The 15,073-nt window shown below is 41.8% G+C and overlaps 1 protein-coding gene across 1 annotated transcript in view; it reads right to left on the reverse strand.

The window, feature by feature from the left end:
• The window catches only part of LOC115472483 (extracellular matrix protein 2-like), a 42,601-nt gene that overhangs the window by 7,803 nt on the left and 19,725 nt on the right, over nucleotides 1–15,073 (reverse strand). The window contains exons 3-5 of the mRNA XM_030206773.1: nucleotides 12,733–12,918; nucleotides 9,576–10,286; nucleotides 2,719–2,834 (exon numbers count right to left, since the gene is read on the reverse strand). Coding sequence (XP_030062633.1) covers nucleotides 2,719–2,834; nucleotides 9,576–10,286; nucleotides 12,733–12,918 — 1,013 coding nt within the window. The remainder of the gene's footprint in view (nucleotides 1–2,718; nucleotides 2,835–9,575; nucleotides 10,287–12,732; nucleotides 12,919–15,073) is intronic.

The raw sequence follows: 15,073 nt of genomic DNA on the forward strand, positions 1-15,073 counted from the left end.
ACCATGGGATCTTAGTATGTTTCTGGTTTAGCTCATAAAGCCTCAGCTTAAGCCTGCAGAGTTGGCAGAGCTGAATTACCTATTGTAAAATGTTTTTTTTTTTTTAAATAACAGTAACTTCAACCAGAAGAGTAAATGGATTGCAAGTACTTGTCTCTTATTTTACAATTTTTCCACAACAGAGTAGTTCTTCAAACCCAACCAAAGTTCTTGCTAAAGGCATCAACCCATCCTTAGTACTTCTCACTTTTTCCAAGACTTCATACTCATAAAGGTAAGCAGGTCCTGTGTACATTGGACTATAAGAGGGCACTTCTCTTTTTAAGTGAACACAGCCATGTTGGTAGTCTAACACAACTTTTCAATTCTGTTGAACTAGCTAGCTAATTGTATTACTCACTACTTTGACTTTGCAGGATTGCAGATACACGATTCAGTAAAGGCATACAAAAGTGCTGTGTTAGTTTTGCATGTGGATCTGTACTCAATTCCAATCAAGGAAATATGTAGTGCTGCAACATGGGTCATCCATTCTCACCTTCACATCTCACTACTGTCTTCTAGACAGGGTGTCTAGAAGAGCCTGTCCTTTCAGATAATAGTTCTACAATGCCTGTTTAATTAAATCAACTTTCCCATAAAGACTATGTACTGGGTTGCTTGACAAGATCGATCATCAAACACAATTAAGGCAATCCTCAGCTATTGGATTCCTCATTTATGTGGCTGATTTATCCTGCTTATCAACAAACAAAGAAAAGTTGTTTCTCCAAAGATACCACAATGACATAGTCTCACTTATACACCCATCTTCCCAGATAGTTGATTCCTAATCTCTGAAAAATACTAAGGGGACTTTTGAGGTGGCAGCTATATAGGAACTCCCTTCCTTATCTTTCTGAGTTCTGAGAGAGTTGGTTCATGTTGGTGCTGTTAAATGAAAGAAAATTACCAAGGTAAGAACCTAATTTTCCCCTACTGGCTGGGGTTATTTTACCATGAATGTACACACTTGGTACACACTGCAAGTTGCATTTTGGTTTTTACATAGTAATGACCTGCTTTACATGGATTTGCATGTTTTGCATCTCACTATATAACCTGTGGTGACATAAATATCATCTTAATAGGGCAAGACCAGCTGTGTTAGAGCCCTTTAAGTCATGTTAAAGGACACATAGCACAACTTAAGTCCATTATGCACCTTGATTATTTCCTCCCTAAGAGGTACTTTTACAAAGCTGCAGTAAGACGTTGGCCTTAGTGTGCCCTTATGCAGGTCCTTCACGCACACTAAGGCCATTTTTACAAAGACCATAAATACCCTATATTTTCCTTTAATTTATAGCCATGTGCAAATGTTAGCGTTAGCATTGACCAATTTTAAAAATTACTGCTTGAGCCCTTACCGCCACCTATTTAGAAGACGGTAAGGGCTCCTGCATTAACTGTGCACTAAACAGCGGGTGGTAATTTAGATGTGCTAACTGGGTAGCACAGAAACACCTACTTTACGCCCCTTATACGCCCCCTCAATAAAGCAGTTACTAAAAAATAACACATGGTTAGTATGCGTACATGCTAAAATTAAATCAGGATACTTTAGCGTGTCCCATGTTAGCCTTTTTTTTTCTTTTGCTGTGTTATGCATGCATTAGCACTGAACGTAGCTTAGAAAAAGAACCCCTGCGTGATGTATAAAATAATATTATCACTATATTCACCAGGCATATGATAATATAATTAGTGAAGGGAGTACATCAATCAGATATTCAATTATGCTCAGCTTCACTTTACTAGATTCTCCATTAATATATAGTATATGAAGATCTAATCAGGCGATTTTCTTATTATGGGATCGTCAGATCAGCGAGTGTGCTTCCGTTTTGGCTAGACTGAGCCATGCAGTTTTCTAGGGGCATCACCGCAATCCTCATTGATCCTCAATTAACCTTTTTTTTTTACAAAACTTTTTAACTCATATTTTTCTAAGTTTCAATTTCCCAATTTTATAATATCATCAATTGTTTTTCTTTAGAAATACTTAGCTTTACTCAGCTTTAAGCTTTACTCAGCTTTAGTTCATCCTGGAGACCCATTTCCACCGACATAGGTTTTTTCGCTGTACGCTGTGTCAAGGTAGTCCCCTTTTTCCTCATCGCGGCCGCAATGAGGAAAAAGGAGACTACCTTAACACAGCGTACAGCGAAACATAGACTTATGTCAGTGGAAATGGGTCTCCAGGATGAACTATACTAAAGCTGAGTAAAGCGTAAAGCTGAGAAAGCTAAGTATTTCTAAAGAAAAACAATTGATGATATTATAAAATTGGGAAATTGAAACTTAGAAAAATATGAGTTTTCAAAACTTTTATTAAAAAAAGATTAATTGAGGATCAATGAGGATTGCGGTGATGCCCCTAGAAAACTGCATGGCTCAGTCTAGCCAAAACGGAAGTACACTCGCTGATCTGACGAAAATTGCCTGATTAGATCTTCATATACTATATATTAATGGAGAATCTAGTAAAGTGAAGCTGAGCATAATTGAATATCTGATTAAAATAATACTATGCCATTCCTGCTTACTACAGCATTGTTCCCTCATTCAGTTAAAATGTAAAGTGAAGTCAAAGCGTATAATTCAAGGATTCACTCATTCAGTTTATATGATTACCGATGTTTCTAGTAATCACATTTAATATGAAATGCTTCGTACCTTGAATGCTTGTGGACCAAGGCTATTAGAAGTGATGTTATTTTTGCTAAGATCAATAATTTCTAAGTTTGGCATCCCATTAAACGCTTCATTAGGAATGGAATTTATCGAATTGCCTGGAATATTGAAGAAAATATTTTTTACTGCAGTTTTTCAACTCAGATTGTTTAAAAAACATAGATACACGTAAAAGTATTGGTATGTTAATGTTGTCATTTGTACATTTTTACTTTCTTTGGTGCACTTAGTATTTTCAAAGCACTTAGACTTACAAAGTTACATAGCGGGGCATTTTCGAAAGAAATGCCTATGTCGGAATTTGGACATTTTACAAAGATGTCCAAATTCGGAGGCGGGAAGAAGGTCATTTTCGAAAAAAGATGGACGTCCATGTTTCGTTTCAAAAATACCAAGGATGTCCTTGGATTTGGACGTCCTTAGATTTGGATGTCTTTGATTTTCGCCCATTTTCAAAACCAAAGACGTCCAAGTCTAAAACATCCAAATGCAAGCCATTTGGGTGTGGGAGGAACCAGCATTTCTAGTACATTGGTCCCCCTGACATGCCAGGACACCAGTCAGACACCCTAGAGGGCACTGCAGTGGACTTCATAAAATGCTCCCAGGTACATAGCTCCCTTACCTTGTGTGCTGAGCCCCCCACAACACCCAACAGTACACCACTACCATAGCCCTTGCGGGTGAAGGGGGGCACCTATATATGGGTACAGAGAGTTTCTGGTGGGTTTTGGAGGGCTCACTGTTTCCTCCACAAATGTAACAGGTAGGGGGGGTATGGGCCTGGGTCCACCTGTCTGAAGTGCACTGCACCCACTAAAACTGCTCCATGGACCTGTGTATGACATCTGAGGCTGGCACGTAATATTTTTAATGATGTTTTTTGAGGGTGGGAGGGGGTTAGTTACCACTGGGGTAGTAAGGGGAGGTCATCTGGTCATTTTGGGCACCTTTTTTGTGCCTTATTTGCAATAAAAACAGGTCCTGGTGAAAATGTCCAAGTTTGTCTTGGACGTCTCTGCTTTTTTCCTTTATGGCTCAAAGACGTCCAAGTCTTAGGAACGCCCAAGTTGAAGTAACTGTACACAGAAAGTCAAATACGTTAGCGTTTAACTTTAAAAAAGGAGACTATGATAAAATGAGAAGAACGGTAAAAAAAAAACTTAGGGTGGCAACTGAGAGAGTAAAAACTGTACAACAGGCGTGGACGCTGTTTAAAAATACCATCCTGGAGACCCAGGCCATACATATTCCGCGAATTAGAAAAGAAAGACGGATCTTCAAAAGACACCCGGCCTGGTTGAAAAGTGAGGTGAAGGAAGCTATTAGGGCTAAAAGAAACGCCTTCAGAAAATGGAAGAAGGAACCGTCTGAAAATAACAAGAAACAGCATAAGGAGTGTCAAAGCAAATGCAAGGCGCAGATTAAGAAGGCCAAGAGGGAGTATGAAAAAAAGATAGCATTAGAGGCAAAAAAACATAGTAAAAATTTTTTTCGGTATATTAAAAGCAGGAAGCCAGCAAAAGAATCGGTTGGGCCGCTGGATGACCGAGGGGTAAAAGGGGCGATCAAGGAAGACAAAGACGTAGTGGAGAGACTGAATGAGTTCTTTGCTTCGGTCTTCACCGAGGAAGATTTGGGTGGGATACCGGTGTCGGAAATGGTATTTCAAGCGGACGAGTTGGAGAAACTTACTGACTTCACGGTAAACCTGGAGGACGTAATGGGGCAGTTCGGCAAACTGAAGAGTAGCAAATCTCCTGGACCGGATGGTATTCATCCTAGAGTACTGATAGAATTGAAAAACGAGCTTGCGGAGCTACTGCTAGTGATATGCAACTTATCCTTAAAATCGAGCATGGTACCGGAAGATTGGAGGGTGGCAAATGTAACGCCCATTTTTAAAAAAGGCTCCAGGGGAGATCCGGGAAATTATAGACCGGTGAGTCTGACGTCGGTGCCGGGGAAAATGGTAGAGGCTATTATCAAAAACAAAATTACAGAGCACATCCGAGGACATGGATTACTGAGACCAAGTCAGCATGGCTTTTGTGTGGGGAAATCTTGCCTGACCAATTTACTTCAATTCTTTGAAGGAGTGAACAAACATGTGGACAAAGGGGAGTCGGTTGATATTGTGTATCTGGATTTTCAAAAGGTGTTTGACAAGGTACCTCATGAAAGGCTACAGAGGAAATTGGAGGGTCATGGGATAGGAGGAAATGTCCTATTGTGGATTAAAAACTGGTTGAAGGATAGGAAACAGAGTGGGGTTAAATGGGCAGTATTCACAATGGAGAAGGGTAGTTAGTGGGGTTCCTCAGGGGTCCGTGCTAGGACCGCTGCTTTTTAATATATTTATAAATGATTTAGAGATGGTAGTAACTAGCGAGGTAATTAAATTTGCTGATGATACAAAGTTATTCAAAGTCGTTAAATCGCGACAGGATTGTGAAAAATTACAAGAGGACCTTACGAGACTGGGAGACTGGGCGGCTAAATGGCAGATGATGTTTAATGTGAGCAAGTGCAAGGTGATGCATGTGGGAAAAAAGAACCCGAATTATAGCTACGTCATGCAAGGTTCCACGTTAGGAGTTACGGACCAAGAAAGGGATCTGGGTGTCGTCGTCGATAACACACTGAAACCTTCTGCTCAGTGTGCTGCTGCGGCTAAGAAAGCGAATAGAATGTTGGGTATTATCAGGAAAGGTATGGAAAACAGGTGTGAGGATGTTATAATGCCGTTGTATCGCTCCATGGTGCGACCGCACCTTGAGTATTGTGTTCAATTCTGGTCGCCGCATCTCAAGAAAGATATAGTAGAATTGGAAAAGGTGCAGCGAAGGGGGACTAAAATGATAGCGGGGATGGGACGACTTCCCTATGAAGAAAGACTAAGGAGGCTAGGGCTATACAGCTTGGAGAAGAGACGGCTGAGGGGAGACATGATAGAGGTATATAAAATAATGAGTGGAGTGGAACAGGTGGATGTGAAGCGTCTGTTCACACTTTCCAAAAATACTAGGACTAGGGGACATGCGATGAAACTACAGTGTAGTAAATTTAAAACAAATCAGAGAAAATTTTTCTTCACCCAACGTGTAATTAAACTCTGGAATTCGTTGCCGGAGAAAGTGGTGAAGGCAGTTAGCTTAGCAGAGTTTAAAAAGGGGTTGGACGGTTTCCTAAAGGACAAGTCCATAAACCGCTACTAAATGGACTTGGAAAACTCCAAAATTCCAGGAATAACATGTATAGAATGTTTGTACGTTTGGGAAGCTTGCCAGGTGCCCTTGGCCTGGATTGGCCGCTGTCGTGGACAGGATGCTGGGCTCGATGGACCCTTGGTCTTTTCCCAGTATGGCATTACTTATGTACTTATGTACAAGTCCTGCCTTCACCATGCCTCCGATATGCCCCCCTCAGATTTGGACGTCCTTGCGACGGACTTTCGCTAGAGACGTCCCAAAATCGGGTTTCGATTATACCGATTTGGATGTCTCTGAGAGATGGACGTCTAAGTGCCAATTTATGTCGGAAGATGGACGTCCATCTCTTTCGAAAATGAGCCTGATAGTAACCTATAAAACTTTGTAAGTCTAAGTGCTTTGAAAATAAACCCCTAAGTCTGCAATACTTTTATCATTTTTATTCAATAAATTAGATTTTTATAACTGTAACAGGAGGTAAATTCATAACAGGAGGCCAATGTGAAATGTCCAAAAAAGCATGGATATTATGCTAATTTATGAAGGCAGCACAGATGTCTGTGCCTTTGTGAAGTAGGCTGTCAGAACTATCCCCAGTAGTGCACAAATATATACCTGCTTTAAAGAAAAATAAATGTGTGTGAGCACTATGTGCAGACTGTGGAAAACTACATGTGCTCTTGTTGGCATGTATACTTATATAGGTTTACAATTGCATGCAGTTTTCTGAAAGTAAAACATATTTTCTCCGAGGACAAACAGGCCTGTAATTCTTACATTTGGGTAACACGGGTCCACATTGCTGGTCCAGAGCTTGTAACAAGCTTAAAACAGGTCTTTGAGCATGAGACATGCTCATGTGCGAGTGCCTTCCCACCCTTAGTTTTCTTTATTTTACCATACTCGCTAGGCTGTGTTTAGGCCTGAACTCTAGTAGGGTTTTTCCCTTGTTTTTTTTGGTGCTTTGACCTTTTTAGCACCATTGAGTTGTTTTCCACAGCTATTTTTCCTTTCATATCATTGAAGGTTCCCAGTGGCTTCAAATGCTGCATTCGTTGCAACAGGACCATCTGTGGCAAAGACACACATTCTTTGTGCCTGCAGTGTTTGGGGCCTGATCATATCCCTGCAAACTGTATTCTCTGTCTTCCTATGATGAAGAGAGCACAGTTGGCCAGAGAGTCTCAGAGAGAAAAGATTTTTGGAGCCAGGTCCAAAGCTTCAACGTTGGTGTTGGCATTGGTGTCTTCAGCGTCGGCATAGGATATTGCTTCGGGTGTATCAGTCCATATATCTGCAAGACCCTTGCACTCTGGGAGTGACTGTGCATCAAGTGGGTCTCCACCTGCCTCGATGCCAGCCACTATTCAGGCCCCCCAGGACTAATCAGCGTCGGACCCGACCCCAAGCTGATGTGAGAACGCAACGTCATCCTCTTTGGCACCGGGAGCATTGATGCTAGGCACTGGAAGAAGCATTGGTATCGATCCCCCTTGATGCATGGGGCCAGGAGCTCTGGGCCATCAAGGGTTTTCCCAGTCCTAAGAAGCATCAGTGCTCAAAGGACCACTCTCCCTTCATACAGGAGGTGCCGATGCATGGGTCTCCACACAGCCAGGACTAGGCATTCGCTTCAGTCCCACAGATTTAGCAGGATGCTTCTACACTAGTACCCCAGCCTTTCCCTCAATGAGCACCTCTGGGCCTTGCTCCCTGAGCTTTTGGCAGGGTTCATGCAGAGTGCATCGGCATCTGGGGTGCTTATTCCAGCCATGCCTCTTGCTTTAGTCCCACGTGGCCACCAACCTGCAGTAAGGTCTCCAACGCCAATGCTGCTTGCGATCTCAGCATCACCTGCCACCCATGTTGACACACCCTCGATATTGGTGGAGGAAGCTTCGCTGGAGTCAAGGCTGGACCCAGAGTCAAGGCTCTTGAGGTTATGGTTACCTCTTCACCAAGACGGATTCATTCTTAGCCCTCCCTTGAGGAGCTCTTGGCTGATACCGATGAGGAGCGCTCATGGGACTTAATGGAGGATCCATGGTACTTCTCAGAGGAGGAGTCCTATGGCACCCCATCTGATCCCGTCTCTCCACAGGAAAGGAGTAAGTCTCTACCTGGGAGTCTTTCCTTCCCATCTTTTGTAAAGGAAATGTCGGCTGCCTTCCCAATTCCTTTGAAAGTGGAGGATGAACTCAGGACTAAGAGGGGGGAGGGGACATGGGAGGTCTCAGAAGGAGGGGGGCCTTGGAGCTGGGAGGGCTGGACTGAAGGGGGCCTTCCAGCTGGCTGGGAAGAAGGCACGGGGGGGGGCAGGGGGCCTTGGAACTGGGAGGGAGGGCAGGGGGGCCCTTACAGTTGTGAGGGAATGAGGCCCCTTACAGTTGTGAGGGAGAGCAGGGGGCCTTGGAACTGGGAGGGAGGGAAGGGGGCCTTGGGAGCTGGGGGGAGGGCCTGGGGCCTTGGAACTGGGAGGGAGGGAGGGAGGGCGGGCAGGGGGCCTTGCAGCTGGGAAGGGGGGAGGACTGGAGCCTTGGAGCTTGGAGGGAGGGACAGAGGGGGCCTTGGAGCTGGCAGGGAAGGAGGATGGCAGGGGGCCTTGCAGCTGCAACGGGAGGGGGGCCTTGGAAAAAAAAAACCATTCCAATACGCGCCCGTTTTAACGGGCTTAACGGCTAGTATGCATTATGTTTTAAATTTTGTTAAGGAAGTTACCAGTCTCAGAGATGGAGGAAGGTCATTCCGTAGTTGAGGAGCTTGGACAGAGAAAATGGAATGTCTGATGTGTTCATGCTTGAGAACACGATAACTAGGTCCAATTAACCTATCTGGGGATTCCCACATGTAAGAATTATAGGCCTTCTTGTACGCGGAGAAAGTGAAGATACTTGTAGCAGGTATTCTCCGAGGACAGCAGGCCTTATATTCTCACATACCCCACCACCTCCTCTTGGAGTTGTCTCTTTTTTTCTTATGCTTTATATTGTACTGCTGGTACTGCACTCTTGTGGCAGGCGGGAAGGCACTCATGCATGTGCAGTGGAGAGCATCTCGCGCTTAAAGACCTGTTTTATGCTTGTTACAAGCTCCAGACTGGAAACATGATCTCGTGTTACTGGCATGTGGGAATATAAGGCCTGGTGTCCTTGGAGAATACCTGCTTACAGGTAAGTATTTTCGCTTTACAATTTGAAGAAACTTTATAAAAATGACCCCCTTAATGCTCAACTATCATAGCAAAATTTAAAAAAGGGGGGGGGGAGGCGGCTTGCCAAGTTTGTACATAAATGATAGAATGAAGTAGCTTCTATTATGATAATGAGGCTTCTGTTATTGTATGTGCAGAATTATGTTGTACTAGCATCTACAGTTAGCAGTGCCGTTATATCCCACCCTTTCCAAGAGTGGGCGGGACAAGTTTACATCAACAATGAGATAGTAGTCACAAATTCAATATTTCCAGTGTGATTCTTGCATCCAAGTAATTTATAGAGAAACACTTGGGTCAAAATCTTGTTGTGCGGGTGTAAGGTATTTCTATTTGACTGGACAATAACCCAAGTAATCATTATTAAATATTAAATTAAATTTTTTTATAAAATAAAGCATCAATGCTTGACATACCTTGAAGGTCCAAACGCTTTATATCTAGATCTGAAATTGGTGGTATCTGACTGAGTTTGGCATTTGTGCAACTGACACTAATGCCAGCGATAAAACAGCCCTGTGGTAATGGTTGTTGCATGAAAGGAATCTCTTCAGGTGGCGCAGGACTGGGAAAGCGACTAGATGGGTTACGGAAAACATCACCTCGTAAAATTTCTTCTTCATCTTCGTTGTCTTCTCCATCATCATCTTCGTCGTCTTCTCCATCCTCTTCCTCTTCCCTCTCTCTTTGGTTTCTTTCATTTTCTAGACGTTTGGCCTCTACTTGTCTTTTTTCTTCCTCTTCCTGTCTTCTCATTTCCTTTCCCCTCTCATTTTCCTCTCTTTTTCTGTTTTCTTCTTCCAATATTCTTTCTTCTTCCTCATATGCTTTTCTTCTTTCTTCTTCTGTGTTCCTCTGTGTTTCTTTATTTTCCTTACGACGCTCTTCAAGTTCTTGTCTTTTTCGCTCCTCTTTCTGAAGTTTCTTTTCTTTTCTTCTCCTCTGTTTTTCATCCTTAATTTGAATGTTCTTTTTTTCTGCTTGAATTCTTTCCTCTTCCATTGTAAGTATCTTGGTCATCTCATGAGTAAGTAAAGGCTGCACAATAACTGGATCCCTGGGGTCATTTGGTTCTGAAGAATCACCAGAAATTTCAGGTTTGTCATCCAATGAAATATTTTGTAATGCTGAATATGAGAATGTAAATTGGGGGGGAAAGAATGATAGCATAAGGTAAAAGGAAAGTTAATGGCAATAAACATTATTCCCTACGAGCAAGAAACATATTAGAACTATAGAACAACATATTCATTATATTTGGACATAAAGTTTATAAGTTCCTATTCCTTAGTGTGGCAACAGATCAATCCAAGACAAGTGGTGATAGATGACAGAGTTGCACTGTGCCTTAAGCCCTGATGCTTGGTGCCATTTCCCAGTATGCCTCTATTTCCAGCAGGTGGTGGACGTGTCTACCAACTTCTCGTGGATTTTGGGGTCTGTCTCCTGTTCCTGGTTTCTTTCAGTGGAACCTGGGGTGTAGCGGCTGGCCACGGCTGCTTGGCGACTACCTAATGGAGCTAGATCCCTCCCTCCCCCTTCCCATTTGCTCTCACTTTGCCTGCCTCAAGTCTCCTCTGTGTTTAAAAAAAGAAATAAAAAATCATAAACCAATTTTAGTGGTTAGGCAGTGCTGTGAAGGAGAGAGCAGTACCGGATACTGCATCTGTGCAGAGTAGCTCCGGGTGGACTCGGGGGGGGGGGGGGGGGGCACTATTCCTGGGCAGTAAGTGCTGTTCCCAATGGCAGCCCCTTAAGAGACAGCTAAGTGCCCCTCCCCAGTGGAGGGCTCATAAGTTCGTGTCCAGGGTTTGTTGTCTTGTTCTGCCTTGCCAGTTCAGTGGCAGGAGTAGTCGGGGGAGAGCATTTCGACTACGGCTCTGCTTTCTTCTCTGGGCTCCCCAGCAGGTATGTCGGCTCCTGCAGTGAGCACCACAGTTTCTCCCTCTGATGCTGCTAGCACGGGAAACACAGCCAATTTGGTTTCCCGCATGCCAATTGTTCATTCTCCTTCTCAGTGGGTTGTATGGCAGCATGTGGCCTTTGGGGTTTCTCTGCCTGCGGAGCACAGGGGTCTGGCGATGGAACAGCCACAGGCTGTTCCTTTTCCCCCCAGGTTTGTGCTGCCTATGCACAAGGCTGGCCTTCTGCAGGTACTGTTTGGCTTTGCTCCCTTTCCATTGCTTTCTTACCGGTATACTGAGAAATGGCACCGAGCATCAGGGCATAAGGCATAGTTCAACTCTGTGTCCTCTATCTCCACCTGCTGGTAGACAGGCATAACCCACTGGTCCTGGATTGATCTGTTGCACTAAAGGAAAGAAAATTATCTGGTAAGAACTAATTTTCCTTTTTACTTATCATATACCCTTTGTTTTTTAAAATTTTTGTTTTTGGCTTGGTGGTTTTCTTCTCCTTTTTGACTTTGGATCATTTGGGCTAATGGAGTATGGCACCATGAGCTTTCATTTCCACTATACAGAGATTTTTTTTTTCTCCTGGTTTTATATCCCCCTCCCAACTCTTTAGCCAAGAACCAGGGACTATAAACTGTACCTTCCTCTGGAACTCAGATGTGGGTCATGTGCAAAATTAGATCAAGCTCTTGGCAATTATTTTTGTAAGCTAAATGGTGAACTGTTTCTGTACTGTATGGAAATACTTGTAGAGATATTCCAAGGCGTTTAGTATCTTTTATTATTTCTTCTTTTTAAAGCAGGCCTGAAAGCTTTTCAAACAGGCCTATGGGCACAGAGTGCAGCTCTGACTGCCCTATTCTAGATAACTCCACTGGTTCTTTTCAGATTGTTGAATTATAAATCATATGGCATTTGAAAAGCAGTATATGAAACTGAACTTGTTGTTAATGCCTTCATGAATTTGCTGCTGCCTATTTCAGTTTATATCTAGCATTTTTCTCTATAACAGTCTTCTAATTTGTGGGTTTCTCTTTCTTGGCACATAAGATTGTGAAATGCTCTGCTGTTGACATTGCGTCAAATTTCTTCTTTATCTTTATTTTGGAAACAATTGAAGACTTTTTTATTTGGTAGGAAGTTTCCTGATGTTAGATGGGAGTTTGGAATCTTTGGGATTTTAAGTTTGGTTGTGAGTTTTAATCATTTTTTTGTATTGTTATTCTATTTGTATGTGTGATTTTGATTGTTTTATTGTAACCTGTTTGGATGTGCAGGCTATAAATGTTTGTTAAATAAAATTTGTCAAATAAATAAACAATTGTTGGCAGGGTTTTTTTTTAACTGTACCCTTTATCCAAAAGACTTTTGTCTCATTTACTCTTCATCTCTATGCCTCACTTCAGTCTCTTAATATTCTTCTCTTCTCCTTTAACTATGACTGCTAACTGTACACTTCTCTGCCAACTTATTGATGTCCTGTAATTTACCATATCATTGTTTTGTATACTTTTATAGTTATAAGATATTTTGACACACTTGACCATGAAAGATGCCTATAAAATACAGCTTTAATGTAAGACAAACAAGTATTAGAAGAATCTTAACCTGCTAGAGCTGTTCATACTCATTTATTTCACTAATGAAAAGAATATACCAATATCAGCGCAGACTGGACAGCATTCTTCAGGGATCATGGTGCTGAGGCATTTCAGTGGAGGGCACATCATTTCATCACAAATCACCTTTCCATTTGTGCATAGGCAAGTAAGACAGGGCTTTGGGGACCACACTGCTTTGTCATACATTATCATTCCATTGACCGAACAGTGCCCTTTCTTTACTAATGAAAACAGAAAACAAATAATAGAAGTTAATTCATGTAATTTGTGCTTATAATGTATTGTAACTAATATAAATACTGTTCCTCCGGTGAGCGTATACATTCAGAAAAACATTTGCTTGGTCTTATCCCTGTTGAATTTTAACTGGTGAATGAATATCTAGATTGAAATAGAGATGTGATACGATAAAAACTTAGGAGAAACTTCAGAATTTAGAGCAGCATTTCTCAACTCCAAATCAAGTACCCTCAAGCTCCAATCAGCAGAGATTTTGAAATGGACGTTCCAAAAACAGATATAATCTAGTCATGAAATAGAAAATGAAATTACTTTTTCTACCTTTGTTTTCTGGTTATTTTATTTTTCTAATTGTTTTGGTCCAAGTCTGATTTATGCTTTCCTCAATGTTCTATCAACTCTTACCATTTTCTCTTGCTTTTTCTTTCTGTTTTCTTCCATTTATTTTTCTGCCTCTCAGTCCAGATTTAATTTATTCTTTACTATTCAGGCTTCAATTACCCTCTTTTTACTGCACCTACCTAAAACTTTCCATCTCTTTCCATTACCTCAGCTCTCCTGTTCCCCTTTCTCATATTCCCCAGTCTTTCACTAACTCTCTCCTTTTCTCCACATCCATCCAGCATCTCCCTTCCTTACCCATCTTTCAATCCAGCCTCTCCCCCACACACTCAATTCCAACCCATCTCCATCAGCCCAAGAACTAGCATCCTCTTTTGCCAAGGAGGTTGTTTCCTTATAATCCACATTTGCTATTACTTTCATCATCAATAAATTTGACTATTTCTACTGATCTCCAGTTCTCCACCAAATCCTCATGGGTAGCTCCCTGTCATTGTTTAACCTTCCGTATCCCTTTTTGATCTTCCGTATTTTGGAAACTATGAAAGTGACTACAGCATCCCAGGATTCTCTTCCTTCTTACTATGTTAAATGTTCCTGCATACATTGATAACCAATCTCACCTGATTTGCCACCCACTAACCTTTGAAGCAGGAATTGGCTGAGAAAGAAATTAATTTTAATGTTTATTTAATTTCTTATATACACTAAAGCTATCAAAATAGAGGGCTCCCAATCTGAGTTTGTAACCGAGGCAATGGAGGGTTAAGTGACTTGCCCAGAATCACAACAAGCTTCAGTGGGATTTGAACCAGGCTCCCCTTGTTCACTATCCATTTCTCTATTAGGCAGCTCCACACTATGCTGCTGGTCCAGGTGATAAAGAGCATACAATAAACAGAATAATTCATATTCAAGTGGAATCAAGACAAATAGCATATTTATGTTATTTATTTCTGCATATGTATCCCACATTTTCTTATTGGTAGGTTCAATGTGGCTTACAAGAGTCTGGAGTAAGTTGGTTGCAGTTTGTATAAAACAATGTAAATTGGTTAACAGTTTGTATAGAACTAGGTTACAATTTATATAGAAGAACAAAATTAACAGTTGTCTTGAGTTTGACAGACTTTGTATTTATAGTTGCCCCAGGTACGCGTGAAGTGTTTGGGGTGAATTGGGTGGCAAAGCTCTGTCTATTGTCGTATTCATGTAGTGCTGATTCGGTAGTTTGCTTGCTTAGGTTGGTTCAGCGGGGAGGAACTTTCGGAAAAAATGGACTTTCAGGTGTTTTTGGAAGATTAAATAATTGCCCTTGAGTTTTAGTTCTTTCAATAGTGTGTTCCAGAGGTTGGTACAAACATATGAGAAGCTGGAATCGTATGTTGATTAGTATTTAATGTAAACCTCAATATAGAGCTATTGGACCACCAGGCCGTGGACAGTGAAAGACTGAAGAGCTGGAGAGATAAGTGAACCCTTTCAATATCAACACACAGCAGTTTAGAGTGTGATAGAGGGAACTTATCAAGGAGGTTTTTTAGCCAATGATGAATGGATAGAACTCCCTAACGTTGAATTAATTCAGCAAAGGAGGACCCTATCATCGATTGAGGCTTTTCCTCATTTATAATAACAACATAGCTACAATTATTCATTGGATATCTTCCAGTGTAGATTATTGTGTTTGGATTAGTATTTAATGCCTTTACAATTAGGGAAGTGGCGGGTAAGGTAAGTTCTCACTGATTTAGTTGCATTTCAGGATGGTAGCTCCTATTAGTGGTCATGTAG

The sequence above is a fragment of the Microcaecilia unicolor genome, chromosome 6, assembly GCF_901765095.1.
Source record: "Microcaecilia unicolor chromosome 6, aMicUni1.1, whole genome shotgun sequence".
In the NCBI taxonomy this organism is placed as follows: Eukaryota; Metazoa; Chordata; class Amphibia; order Gymnophiona; family Siphonopidae; genus Microcaecilia; species Microcaecilia unicolor.